This window comes from Lonchura striata, chromosome 1 (assembly GCF_050655825.1).
Source record: "Lonchura striata isolate lonStrDom1 chromosome 1, ASM5065582v1, whole genome shotgun sequence".
Lineage (NCBI taxonomy): Eukaryota > Metazoa > Chordata > Aves > Passeriformes > Estrildidae > Lonchura > Lonchura striata.
The window spans coordinates 53,606,799-53,620,681 of NC_140703.1; the positions used below are offsets into that span (position 1 = coordinate 53,606,799).

At 36.0% G+C, this 13,883-nt stretch overlaps 1 protein-coding gene across 1 annotated transcript in view; it reads left to right on the forward strand.

Moving 5' to 3' along the window:
* KLHL1 (kelch like family member 1) overlaps positions 1–13,883 on the forward strand; it is a 197,657-nt gene that overhangs the window by 60,887 nt on the left and 122,887 nt on the right. The window contains exon 3 of the mRNA XM_021548042.4: positions 3,514–3,650. Coding sequence (XP_021403717.3) covers positions 3,514–3,650 — 137 coding nt within the window. The remainder of the gene's footprint in view (positions 1–3,513; positions 3,651–13,883) is intronic.

Sequence of the window (13,883 nt, forward strand, 5' to 3'; positions counted from 1 at the left end):
CTCACCAAAGCAGACCCTGCTGGTCACCACTGTTTTGATGGAGCCCAGGACATGTTTGGGTTTCTGGGCTGTGAGTGCCCATGGCTGGGTCATGTCCAGCCTCTCATACAGAAGCATCAAGACAGTCCCAGCAGGGCTGCTCTCTAGCAATTCATCCCTCATCCTGGGGGTTGCCCTAACCCAAATGAAGCACCTTGCACTTGGTCTAGTTAAACCTCAAGAGATTCTCATGGACCCAGTTCTCGAGAATATTCAGCTCCTATGTGTTCTAGCATAATATGCATGGAGAAAAAATAGTGCCTTGCTTATGATGTTTTAGTCCAAGTAACATCTGATATTCTACTCAGTTGGCAGTAATATATTGTAAGAGCTTTCTTAAGGATTTTAAGTGATCAAGGTTTGTTTGCTTCTTTTAATTAATAAATGCCCCATCAGCGTTGAGGCAATTCTCTATCAAAAGTGTATATGAAAAAAGTTGTGAAAGTACAGAGAAATATTCTGTAATAAACTAAAATAAAATCTGGTATCCTGGGAAAAAAGGTCACAACCCTAAGCAGTCATGTGGGTTACATATAAATGAAACCAGAAATTGATCAGGCTGAAATTAGTTGTAAAGAGAAAGAAATCCCTTAATCTCAAAAAAATCATTCTGGGTTCACAAACTTGTTTTAAGCCATGACTTACCTGCTAGGAGTCTCAAGGATGAAAGAATTTATTATGTATTCTCACTGCCAGATCCAAAGTTGAAAAGGTGACATCCTCAGCCACCTGACCTTTCTTGATTAATAGGTCAGCATGCCTTTAAACCAAGATTTAGGACTGTTTGGAGTCTTCTAATCTACAAAAAGCAGCAGATCATTACAAATTAATTGATCTCTTTGATTTCTCACTTTTGATCTTCCATCTAAACCCTGGAATACAATAAAGATTTACAAAAGGTGTAAACCTTTCAGAATTAAATGTTATTGGCAAGTTCCTCTCACTTCAGTTCAACTTGCAGAGCACTTCCCAAAGTGAAAGTCAGTGTCTTGAAACTTAGTCTTTTGGTTATAGTAAGTTGATGAAATAGCTGATTCAGTATTTCTGTTAACTATTGACTAACATAAGACACTTTAAAAAAACCAATCTTGTTTTTTCATTAGTATGTTCAAAAGCTTGTCTTGCTTCTGTAGGTGAGCTGCTACATCACAGAACCTTTCTGCTTATTTAAGCCATTTTCTTTGATAGATGGTACAAACCAGTAGGGATAAACCTCTAAGAAAAATAGGTAATGCTGAGTACCTGACATATGTCTTATTTATTTTTCTTTTTTTCTTTTTTTTCCCACTTTGGTCTGGGTCTTGTTGTGTTCCTGTAGACTGCATGCTCCTTCACAGCTGAAATCCATTAGATAGCATCTTTGACTTTCCTCACACAAACTCTGGTAAATCACATATTTTTACAGAAATTTGTGAAAGAGATTTCATTCTTCTGTTTATTTTCTGCCTTCCCTCTGTTGTTTTTTGTTTGTTTGTTTTACATTGGACCATATATATACAGTAAGATTATATAAAAAGTAACTGCTGAACATAAATAATGTGTGTTTAAAATACAAGCTATTACTGTTTGAAGATATTTCCATTGGTCATTAACTGGTGTATTAAAATTTCTGTTAATTCATTTGTCCTTTTTTTTTTGTTTTGATGCAGCCAAGGATTTTGGCCTTGCTTTTGGCAAGTGATCAAACTGAATATCCATAGCTGAATTTAAATGATGACTAGTAAATCTGAAGCAATGGCTAATGAAAAATGAAATTAAATTAAATCTCTATTAATGAAATGGAGATTTCTCAAATGAAAATCCTAAATTGCATACCTAAATTTATGTGCCTAAATTACATCTCTGCTATCTGTGAGAATTTTTATCTCAGAGAAAATCATCATGTTTTTCTTTTCTGCGATTTTTGTGATACTTTTATTAAAGTATCTATGAACAATAAAGTCACTTATTTATAAGTGGTCAGAAAAAGTGCTAGAAGAAGATTTACAAATATAACAACAACAACAACAACAACAACAACAACAATAATAATAATAAATATATAAATAAGATAGAAAAAACTAAACAAATGTAGAAGTAAATGTCCCTCAGTGATGAAAAAATAGTAAATTAGGAGTTTCTGGTGGCAGCACCAAAGTCTGTTTCTAGTAGTCATCCATTGACTTTTAGTCATTACATAAATATAAATGTGAACTGTTTATGAACTAGGATGTTTACTTCTAAGACTCATGATTGCTGGAGTTGAGCATAAAATGAAAAGTGATAAAGTACTATAACTGTTTAGTCATTTCCCATCATTAGAGGCAAAGATCATATATATGTCTTCAATCTGCCCTACTTGCTGGTAAAATATAGCAGCTTAAAACACTGTAAAATTATGAAGCCAATTCAAGCTGTCATATTTTACTTAGCTATTGGGATGAGCTAAGAGAGCAAAGGCAATCAATTACCATGGTGGCTGATAAGAATTAACTTGTTTATCTTTGCTTTTTTTTTTTAATAATAATAATAATTTGCCCTGGACAAACTAGCTAACAATATACAAAAGGGTAATTATTTTTCTCTGCATTTCCAAGTTCTCTAGTTGTGATTGTTGTATCTTTTATTAATATATTTGTATATCATGTTTTCAAATTAATCCAGAAATGTGACCATCATGGCAGCACATGATTTATAACTGTACCACATTTCTATCTCAAGATCATCTGTGAATAGTCAGTCCTAACAAGATCAAAATTTCACTGTAGATGGTATTTCGAGGAATGCCTTAACTTAAAGCCCCAGTAATTAAAGTCATACCTGATACTTGCTGTGGTATTATTTTCTCTATATCCAATCTGTAAACATAAAATAAAATATTTATTTTCAAATTATTTTCCTTGGACATGTTTATTAACAAAAACATTGTATTACACAGCAATTTTATTATACATTTTTAGTGAGTATCATGTTAAGCTACTAACAGTTTAGTGGAAGGTTTACAGATTGTCTAAAGACACATGCTGTTATTAAAATTTATAATAAGCCTTTAAGAATAAAAAAAAGTACTTCTGGATTATGAAATGCCGGTCATTATTAAGTTGATTATTTGATACTGAGAGATTATCTTGTTAACAGCTGGGACATCTGCATGACTGGAAGATTATCAGAATGACTGAGTGCTAATTTCTATGTCTGTTTTATAGTCATATGCTAAACTACCACTCAGTTAATATCACAGGAGGCAAAACCAAATTAGAATTAAATGTCTTTCTGTGTTTTGCTGCCAGTGTGCATTAATAATATATTCCTCCTAAAATTTTTAGTTGTTACAAAAATAAATAATATATTCCTCCTTATGATTTTAATTGTTATGAAAACAATTTTATAGACGATTATAAATATGTGACATTTATAATAAATATTAAAATTATTAAAATATTAAAATTAAAATATTAAAATAAAAATTAAATCAGTTTCTTACTTTTATTTCAGACTTGTCCTCAGTTCTGTCTCTGATTACTTTGCTGCCATGTTTACAAGTGATGTTTGTGAAGCCAAGCAAGAAGAGATCAAAATGGAAGGCATAGACCCCAATGCGCTGTGGGACCTTGTTCAGTTTGCATATACAGGTATTGTGGTGCATACATTATATACTTCCTATAGAGGCAGATGTTGATACTTTCATTTGCTACATTCCACTTAATTGTATTTTTTGTTTAAATATTTTTCTTTTTGCTCTTAATCATCCAAAATGTTTAGTTACCATTTCTAGGGATGAATTCAAATTGTTATCTCCAAACTGCTCAATATTTCAGACTTGTTAAGACAGTCAAGAAAATGATATATTTTTCTTGGTTTTCAAATACTTCAAAAGAGTGTCTCATACCCACATGATTCAAATTACATAAGATCACTGAAGGAACAGTTGTATTTTTTGAAGAATAATCCTATGTTGCTGTCTTAATCAAATTTCAGTTTAAATAATTGCATAAATCTTTAAAAATTTGAAAGAGAAAAAATTGAAGTTTAAATAAGAAAATGTTTTAAAATGTTTTATTATGAGCTGGATGTTTTCACTTTCATTTCCTTTCATATGCTGGTACTCTGTTTTGAAGTGTAAACTTATGAATAACTCACAATTCAGAGTTAATAACTCAAAGCTCTCTTCTGGATTGTTGTTTTACATTTTAATGCATTATAAATTTGGGATTTATCCCTCTTAAGCAACTTGTTATGAACATTACAACTGAAAGAAAGAATGCCAATGTTAGAAAATAAAGTAATTAAAAGAGTGGAACTGCCTATCACATTTGCCTCACTTAAGTATAAAATATATACTGTTTTCTATTTGTTTCCTAAAAGACGTCCTTATATTGTTTAAATTAACCATATTTTATATGATGATTCTATCATATATTTTATTTAGATTAAATTTTAAATGGATACCTCAAACCCTGCAGTTTTAATCTGCACTAAATACACATAAAATAATTTAATCACAACTTGCTGTTTACTTTGATGTATTTAATCAGGATATGTTCTGAGTTTTTTATTGCATAATAGCTTTACCATCTTAATAGAAAACAGAAACAGCAAATAAGCATAATTTAAGCTAAAAATACTCTCTTTGAGAATAATGTTTGAGAAATAAATGTTCTAGGAATGTAAGACTGTGATTTAAGTAGTACTTTACATGTTAAATGTGCAATGCCTACTCCCTTCAGCTGTGGCTTTGCCACTCAGGAATGTGCATCATCTGGAGGGTTTCAAGCTAGGGATCCATGAAATGAAATAGTTCACATAAGGATACAATCTGATTACTTGGTGAATGAATGGCACAGGAATACTGGGGCAAAATGAAGAATACTTTGGCATAGAACAGCAAAAAGACTATGGGTAATGTTAAATCATTTTGTAGGAGGAAGGTTAAAGATAGAGGAAGTAAGATAAGAGACAGTGTTGTTCCCCTGGAAAGAAAACTGGGGAAATCCTAAAGTACTGTATTGTTCCTTTGTCTCAGTTTTCACTAAAATATCACCTGGAAAGATACAAATAGTTGTTATTGACAGCAAGAGATAGCATGTAAGTGTAGATTAAGGAAAGAAGGAGACTCAGAAGAAAGGGGGGAAAAGATAAATATTTTCAAGATAAATGAAGCTATCTAAGAACTTTATGGTTATCTCTGAAAACTTTGGAGACTGGATGAGGCAATGAAAAAGTAGAAGAAACAAACCTCTGCTTACCAAAAACGTTTAAAATATTCGGCTCCTTTATGCTCCTTGATTCTCTATGCCATGTGATATACTCTCTTCATTATATGAGATGTAAAACTTGAAAATTTCTTTTTGGTGTAAGGTAAATAAGGGCCAGACTTCACAAATGGATGAAAAGAGAGCTCCACAGCTAGTATAATTTATGTGTTTTTTAGTTTGCCTCATATAAATTTGCATCTGTAATATTTATTCATTTAAACAGTAACACAGTCCAAACTGCCTCAGAAATGGCAACATTATGTACTGTTGTAACATCACCTTGAAGAATTAGGAATTAGAAATTTAAGATGATAACGAAGATGTCCTTTCAATTGCACTGGTAATACACCATTATTCTTTTTTTCTAACTCATTTTGGAGACCAAATAAGACTTTAAAACATCTTAAGTTTGCACTTGCAAGTTTCACAAATACTTAATGACAACAGAAGAGTGATGAGGGTTGAGAAACGTGAGACAATTTTACATGCTAAAAGATTAAATATATTGGATGCCATAGATTATTCTGGCTTTTATTACTCTGTCTTGCATTTCTCTAGCATCAGATTCTTTATTCTGATTTATTTTTATTTAGACTTATTTATTCTTAGCTTATGTCCTTATCTCCTGGAGTTCATGTGGGATTATTTCTTTCTCTATTCCTTTTCTCTGCATCAGATATCTTAACAGACACCTAAATTTCCTAGCTATAATTATGCTAACAAATTAAACAATGCTGGGGAAGGTTTGCAGGCACTGGAACACAGTTGTCTCTATTGATCCTGGAAGTTTTAGCCAAATCCAAATAGCAGTCTCTCTAACAAATGGTGGGTATACCTTGGATACACAGCTCATCATTAATGTGGCCAACCTTGCACAGAGGGTAAGGGCATTCAAAAGTGCTATGTAGAATTCAGTGATAACTCATGTGATTCATTAATTCCTAGAAAAAAATAGTCCCAAACTTATTCAGTTTATTGAAATTCAGTCTGGGCTTTTCAGTTAATCACTGTTTTTCCTTGACCTTGCCAGAACAAAACCTTTTTTTCCCATTTTTTTCTGTAATTTCATATGATTTATCTAGATTTATACTTTCTTATCTCCTTTCTTGCACTCTGATTCCTTATTTACCACCAGTCTAGCTTATGTCCCCTTTCCTTCTGAGTCAGTTCACTTTCCTTGTGCTGCATGGATGTGGACAAGTGGAAATTTAAGAAAATAGCCACTGTTTGGATAGCCAGAAGCACAGAAGGCAACAGAAATTCCCTTTCAGACTATCGTTCTCTAATCTGGAGCATACATCTGTCTAGACTTAGAATATCTGGACAATCTGGCTGCCAAATTCCAATTACTGATTGCACAATGTGTGAAAAAGTTTTCAGCAGCTCATGTCTGTGACCAGTTTTACCTGATCTGTGACCTCTTTATTGTTTTACCTCAGGAACAGAAAACAATTTTGACAAATGGGCAGTTATTTAGTTCTATTTTCTTTTTTCTGTCACTATCTTCTTAACTCAAGGAGCTTGAAAAAAAAAGTCACCTATAGTTGCTGCTGTTATGGAAAAGGTTTTCCCTGGGGACAACTGAACAAATCAGAAAAAATACAGCTGAATCTGGACTTGTTTGCAATAATGTAGAAGTTAAGAGTATTACAGTGCAAATATGTTTAGATGTGATTATAAAGATAGAACCATTTCCACATTTTATTACCTGTAATTCACTCGGGTTTATATTTTTTTATAACCAGGTGAAATTATTTCATTTTTACTGTGAATTGTACATACTAAGTAGGAGTTTAAGAATGATAAAATATATGTGTCTATGAAAAGCATTTTTATAGGTGAAGGTACTGTAAAATGATACCAGACACTTCATCAATATAATCTAATCTGATTACAAATTAAAGTTCAGAATTAAAGTTCATCAAAGAGGAGATTTTGTACTCCAGACACATAAGGAAAAATAGTCGTGGGGTGCATCTGGCCCAGCATCACCAGTTGAGCATGACAGGGGATTGTCCTGCTCTGCTCTGCACTGGGGTGGCCTCACCCTGAGTGCTGTGTGTGGTTTGGAGCGCCACACTATTAAGACACTAAATTATTAGAGAGTGTCCAAAGGAGGGCCATGAGATTTGTGAAGGGGCTTGAGGAGCAGCTGAGTTCACTTGGTCTGTTCAGCCTCAAGAAGACTGAGGGAGACTTCATTGCAGTTTACAACTTCCTCATGAGGAGGGAGGGGGAGGCACTGATCTCTTCTCGGTGGTGACCAGTACAGAACCCAAGGGTTCTGAGCCTGCAGCTCTCTCACAGGCCATTTGGGCTGAATATTAGAAAAAAGTTCTTCACTCAGAGGAGACTGGGCACTGGAAGAGGCTCCTCAGGGAAGTGGTCACAGCATCAAGACTGACAGAGTTCAAGAAGCATTTGGACAGTGCACTCAGGCACCTAGTGTGACTGTTGGAGTGGTCTTGTGCAGGGCTTAGAGCTGAACTCAGTGATTGCTGAGGGTCCCTTCCAAGTCAGTTTATTCTGTGATTCTGTGGTTCTGTACACAAATAAATTCCTAAATAATTGGTAAGGTAGAATTACATGGTCACCCATCAGAGCATCGTCTTTTACAGTCTTGTTTAGAGCATCTCCTGAGTGAAGGCACCTGCCAGTCTAAGGGTAGTAACAGGAAGATAGAAAATTAGACAACCAAAACTACTGATTTAAAGATAATAAAGGGTGTTGAAGTTTCTGTGAAGATTCAATGTGAATAATTATGTAATTTTAAAGTTATGTGATCTGTGTACCTGTAAAACAGATTTGATTAAAGCTGAAAAAATTGGCATGTGTTAAAATATGTACTATAAACTCTGTGTTATGTCAGTCTTGGGGTTGTTTTGGAATTTTTTAATATATATTTAAGTTATAATTTTTGTAAACACATTAATAATGTATTGACTACATATTGTTTTATCTGAAATATACACAAATTTTTCTAATGACATAGCTACATTATAATGTAATTACAACTTGTATCATTCAAATTATGTAGATGATGTAAATTTATTAGAAAAACATTCCATCGAAATTATATGCTTCTTGTTCTATACATTGACTCACAAGGGTAAATCAAAACAGCTTTACCACTGTTTTTGGTAAAGGATATATTTGACCAATAAAAAATATGCAACTTCATTAATCTATCCACATTCTGCGGCATTTTTTTGTTTTTTTCAGATAGACAAAGTATTTTTTGTCTGTGATAGAGCAGAACTGTAACTTTAACAAAACTTCCTCATTTGCTATCTGCTCCTTGTGAGCCAACTGAGGAAATCAGAAGCCAACACTTAGCTTCAATGGCTATGAAGAAAGTATATTTCATTTTTCAAGCAGCAAGGTGGTTGCTAGAAAAAAAAATATATGACTGAGATCTTAGTGCCCTGGGATAGATGGATGTGTAATCTTTGATCTTTTAAGAATTCAGTATAAGAAGTTATACAGATGAGTGTTTCTTCACCTTTTTTTCTTAGGTCGTGTTCTTTCTTGATCTTAAAACTTGAGTTTTCATTATTTTCAATTTGGTTCAATAGTTCAGAGAAGACTGAAATTATAGATTGATATTCTGTTGTTTTTCTGCTGTTGGTGACTGTGGGAGCCCTCCTTTGAAGATACAAAAGAGCTGTGAAGTTACTATAGATTTCCTATATTGGGAAATCTAATTAACATTGGGATATCTAATTAGCATTCATTCCTGACAGTGATCAGAAGAGTAGGTTGGTACTTTCATACTGGAAATGAAACTGGAAAAGCAAAACCATTTAAGCAATAGAACACTAAAAATCCTTTATTTATTTATACATATCTGAAAAAAAATAGAGAATATTTCATACATGGAAGAGGTTCAAGCCCTGCTGTATAGATTTTAATTAAACTTTATTTGAGAGATTCTTTAATTAAAGTACTGTCAAGTGCCTTTTTCAGTATAATATATATATATAGCTAATAACACACACAGGCCAGACAGCAGGAATCTAGCAAGTAGGAGCATGCCTTTAAGCACAAGGACCCTTAGGTTCTTGCAGCACAGAAGCAATATTAATTAATATCTCAAGGAGATTTCTTTCTTGGTTTTGGTTTGGGGACTTTTTTTTTATTTAATTTGTGAAAGTCAGTTGTTTATGTGAACAAACATCGAGGACAACTCAGCATACTTTTGGCTTGTTCCAGTTATTAGTGTCAGAGCCCAGGAGTTATCACAGCCACTGGATTATGCTAGAACATGCTGTTTGAATGTGACTGCCATTGTTTGGAGGATGATAATGTTTGGAGCAAAACTGCGGCCATTTCATTCCCCTTTGCCTCAGTGCTAGAGGGAAGTCCCAGACAAGTTTAACTCAATGGCTACAACATAAGGTATTTTATTAAAAACTTGTGCTCAGACAAATAATGCCTGGATTTTAGGTACTGGTGGCATTTTCACAGTGTTTCAGGCTACTCCTCTCTAGTACCTATTGATCACATTGAAAAGTGGAGCTACCCTGATATTATAAAGGTCATTACCTCTACCTCTGTGACATGTCGAGTTTGTTCAAGAGTTATTTGTTCTGTACTATCATTAGAGATGCCTGTGAAGGTGGACCATGTTTAAGTAGCACTTTTTGAAGGAGATCATTATCTACTGCTCTCCCACTACATTTTCTCTGCTATGTATTTGATGGTTGACTTTGCACTTGCAGAGAATAGGCCCTTAAATTTCATTTCAGATGGGAGTTCATTTGTTCCAGGGACTCTGGGATGAGTGATAAAAGTGAATTGATCTGAAATACTTTGTCAGCTGTTGTGTAATGGAGAGTACATGAAAATGGTCATACTAGGTGCTCAAGGTACTAGACCTTGAATAAACTTAACTTCTGGATGTGGAAGATCCCCTGTGAAACTCTCTTCTAGAAGCAGATACTTGTCATGATACGTCATACTTTTCAGGAGTCAATAAAGAGAGTGTTGCAAAGAGAGTTATCCAAAAAAGCCTTCTTTATCAGGGTTGCTCCAGTTTAGGAAGTAGAAAGTGGTAGTGATGGCACGATCTGTAGAGCCACAGTTCAGATTATCTGTCCTGGATGTTCTACATTGACTACACTTCAAAGTTCATATGTACCTTTGCTCCAGTTACATTTCAGATTGACATTTTCATATACAGTTGTCATGGTTTGACACTGGCACAATGCCAGTGCCCCCATGAAAATGCAATCTCTCAATTGAATGCTGTGAAATGAGATCGAGAATAGAGCAAAGCAAGCCCAAGCTTAATAACAGGGAAAAACTTTATTAAGCTACTACTACTATACTGTAAAAGGAAAAAGAAGGAAAAAACAATAAACCACACAAAATTCAAAATGAAAACCTTCCAAATCATTCCTCCTCCCACCACCCAACTCCAACAAACCATAGTGAGATACGATCTGGACCCCAATCAGGTTTCCACCCTCCAAACAATCAATATTCAGTCCATCGAGGGAACAGAGTCTCTCCTGTACCACAGACCCCCAAGAAACACAGCTCCACATCCTGTGTTTCCATGTCACACATGGCACCGCCCGGAAAAAAAAAGTTTGCCAATGGTGACTCTTCTCCTTTCCATGCACAGTGCTCTCACCACCAATGCATGGATGGATAGACTGCTTTTAGGATTTTTCCTTTCAAGGATGCCCTGCCAAGAGGGGAAAAAAACAACAGTTCAGTTTTTCATTTTTTGGGACCACAGTCCCCCCCATTTTCCCATTTTCCCCCTGGGGCTGAGGGTCCAAGAACAGAGATCTTCTTCTCTGCTTCTTCTCTGAAGACAAGGGGCACAACCACAAACCTCCCCAACTTTTCTCTGTTCACTACATTTCTGTCTTCTCCCAGCTGAAGCAGGTCTCTTTGGCTCACTGGCATCCTCCTAAAATACAGTTTCTCTTGGAGGAGAAGATTGGTTCAGTCTATGGCCAACAAGGAAAAGTCCAGCCAAAAGCCACCCCATCATCTCCTCCCACCTAGAATTCCTCCTTCTAACATCCCAGGGTCCAAGCTGTCTCTCTTCCTCTCTTTCAAACCGAGGAAGAGTGAAATTTCACAAAGCTTTTATTTCTCAAGGAAGGGTTAAAAGTCCCAACTCCCAAGGATGTCTCGCTGCCCAGACTCCGGCTCCCACGGGCAGCTGAGCACCTTGCGGCCCCCCCTGCCCTGCCCCCGCTCTTCTCCTTCCAGCAGTGAACTGCTGACAAAAACTGCTGCTGTCTCTTTCTCTCTCTCTAGAGAGAGAGAGACTCTGGGGGAGAACGGAGACATCCCAGATTTCTCCAGCCTTCCACCTTCAGGGGTTCCAGTCCCTCCACCCTTGGGCCCACCTCCGTCAGGCCATGGGCCTTCCCCTCCCCACCCAGCCACGGCCGGGCAGGGGAGAGGCTGCACTGCGGCTGAGCGGAACCAAAGAGAGTGAGTTCCCCTGGGAATTCTGCTTTTAACCCCTCTGTGTTCTCAAAGGCATGTCCACCTTCAATTGGTCAACATCCAAATTGACCTCTTCCTTCCAAGAAAAATTCTTTTTCTGTGTCAAACCACAACACTAGTGTTCCTCATAAAATTCTTATTTATGCACTTGGATTAAATTCTCAGCTATACTGCCCATGTGTACAGTGCAAGAATCTTTCAAAATTCCTCAATGTAAGTGTAGGATCAGATTGTTGTCTTCTGTCCACTGTGAATGTCAACCTGCTTGGATAAAAATACCTTCATTCACTGAATATTTTTCTGATCCTAAAACAAACTGTGGGCTTTGACATAATTCAGGTCTGTAGGAAAGAACTTCAGAGACTGACGTCCCCTAATTTTTTTCTTTTTAGTCACTCTCTGAGGGTCTTGTTTCCATCTGGAGCAGATGTTTTCCATTCCTGTCACTGAAACACAAAGTCTTTGCTCATTCCTGGAGCTCTACAGTAGACTCCAATGAATTGTTATTCTTCCTTTTACCCAGGATATTTCATTAAGGGAGAGAATTGGCAATTATGTACCATGAACCAGCTGTTGTCTCATTATTTTGGCAAAATAGATGAGAATTGCTTAGAAAAGCACTGTGAATTGGATATCCATAAATTTTGAGCATTCAGAATGATCTAGAATATTATGGAGAGATAGATAGTGAGTGTGTTTCCTTGTACTATGATGCAATCTGCTATTCTGGAGAAATCAATAAAAATAAATTCAGACAGACACAGGGAAGAAATGGGTATGGAGAAGAAGAACAGAGTGCACTGCAGGGTGCATTTTTAAAGCTGTCCCTTGCTAGGCTCAAAGTTCTTCATCTCCAAAGAGAGATTAAAACAGGTACTGAACATTAATCCAGGGCATGGTTGAAAAGTGAGTGTTCCTTTGAATGGAGCATCATCCCTCTGTGTTGCCAACTGGCACATGCCAGACTGTTGCTTAAATGGCATCAGTGAAGTGATTAGACAGGCTGCTGTAGGATGGGCTGCCTCTTTAATGTGTTTCTTTCTGGAGCTTCTACACTGGAGATGTGTACCCATATCCACTCTTTTGAGTTCAGCTGCCTGGCTGTGTACCTCCAGTTCCAAAACAAAAGCAAAAGAATAATGAAAATTGCAGTGGTAATTGCAAAGCCTTTGTGAAAGAGGTCCTCACCTTTCAGGTGTTTGCTCCTGCTCCTGCACTGTAAAACACTTTCACTGCCTTTCTGCCCTGTGACCATCTGACAGCAGCTGTGGTGAATTGTACCCTCAGAACAGGATAAGATTGGTGTACTCACTTCTCCCAGCAGTGCAATCCAGCCCAAAGAAAAGTAGATTTCATTACACTGTAAGGTGGATTCATAAGCAAAAATATTTTCTTGGCAATTGACGCCTCCATTTCTGTAACTTTTTGTTCTCTAAACATGCATTTGAACTGCTCAGTGCTACTGTAACACAAGCTGCCAAATCATTACCTCAGAAGTTAAGAAGCTTATCTGGCAGAGGTGAGTGCTCTTGCTTCTGAGCTAGCTTCAGATATGGAGAATAAAATACTGCTCCTTCAAACCTGAAAGCTGAGCTCCTTTGTCCTTGAGATGCTTAATCCCTTTTTTTAAATTTTTTTCCCACCAGAGGCCAAGGCTTGACTATTTAGTGTAATAGAAAGGTTGTATCTCTCCAAGATGTACTCAATGTTTGATACAAGTCTTGTGGAAGGAAACTTCCGCCCCTCACCTCAAGCTGAAGTTTGCTTTTGTTTACAAAATATAAATTCCTGGAATGCCTTTTAATGTGTGCAGCATGATGAGAAGAACATACAATCTGGAAGCAAACATAAGTATTGACATGGATTAACTAAAAACAGTTAAGAGGAACTAAGAACTAAGGTCTTATAGATTAAATGAGCTTTTTGGAGTAATTCTTGTCATCTCCGAGCTTATTTTGTGAAAGAGTGCAAGATTTGTACTGTTTGAAATTTAATTAGTAATTGCTGTTTATATTTATGTATTTTTTGAGGTAACTTTTATCTTGGCTTTTTTTTCCTTTGTTTTAACCTGTGAGTTTTTATTCCTCTATTTATATACATAATTAAGCTTAAAATTTCCAAATGCAATGCCTATAT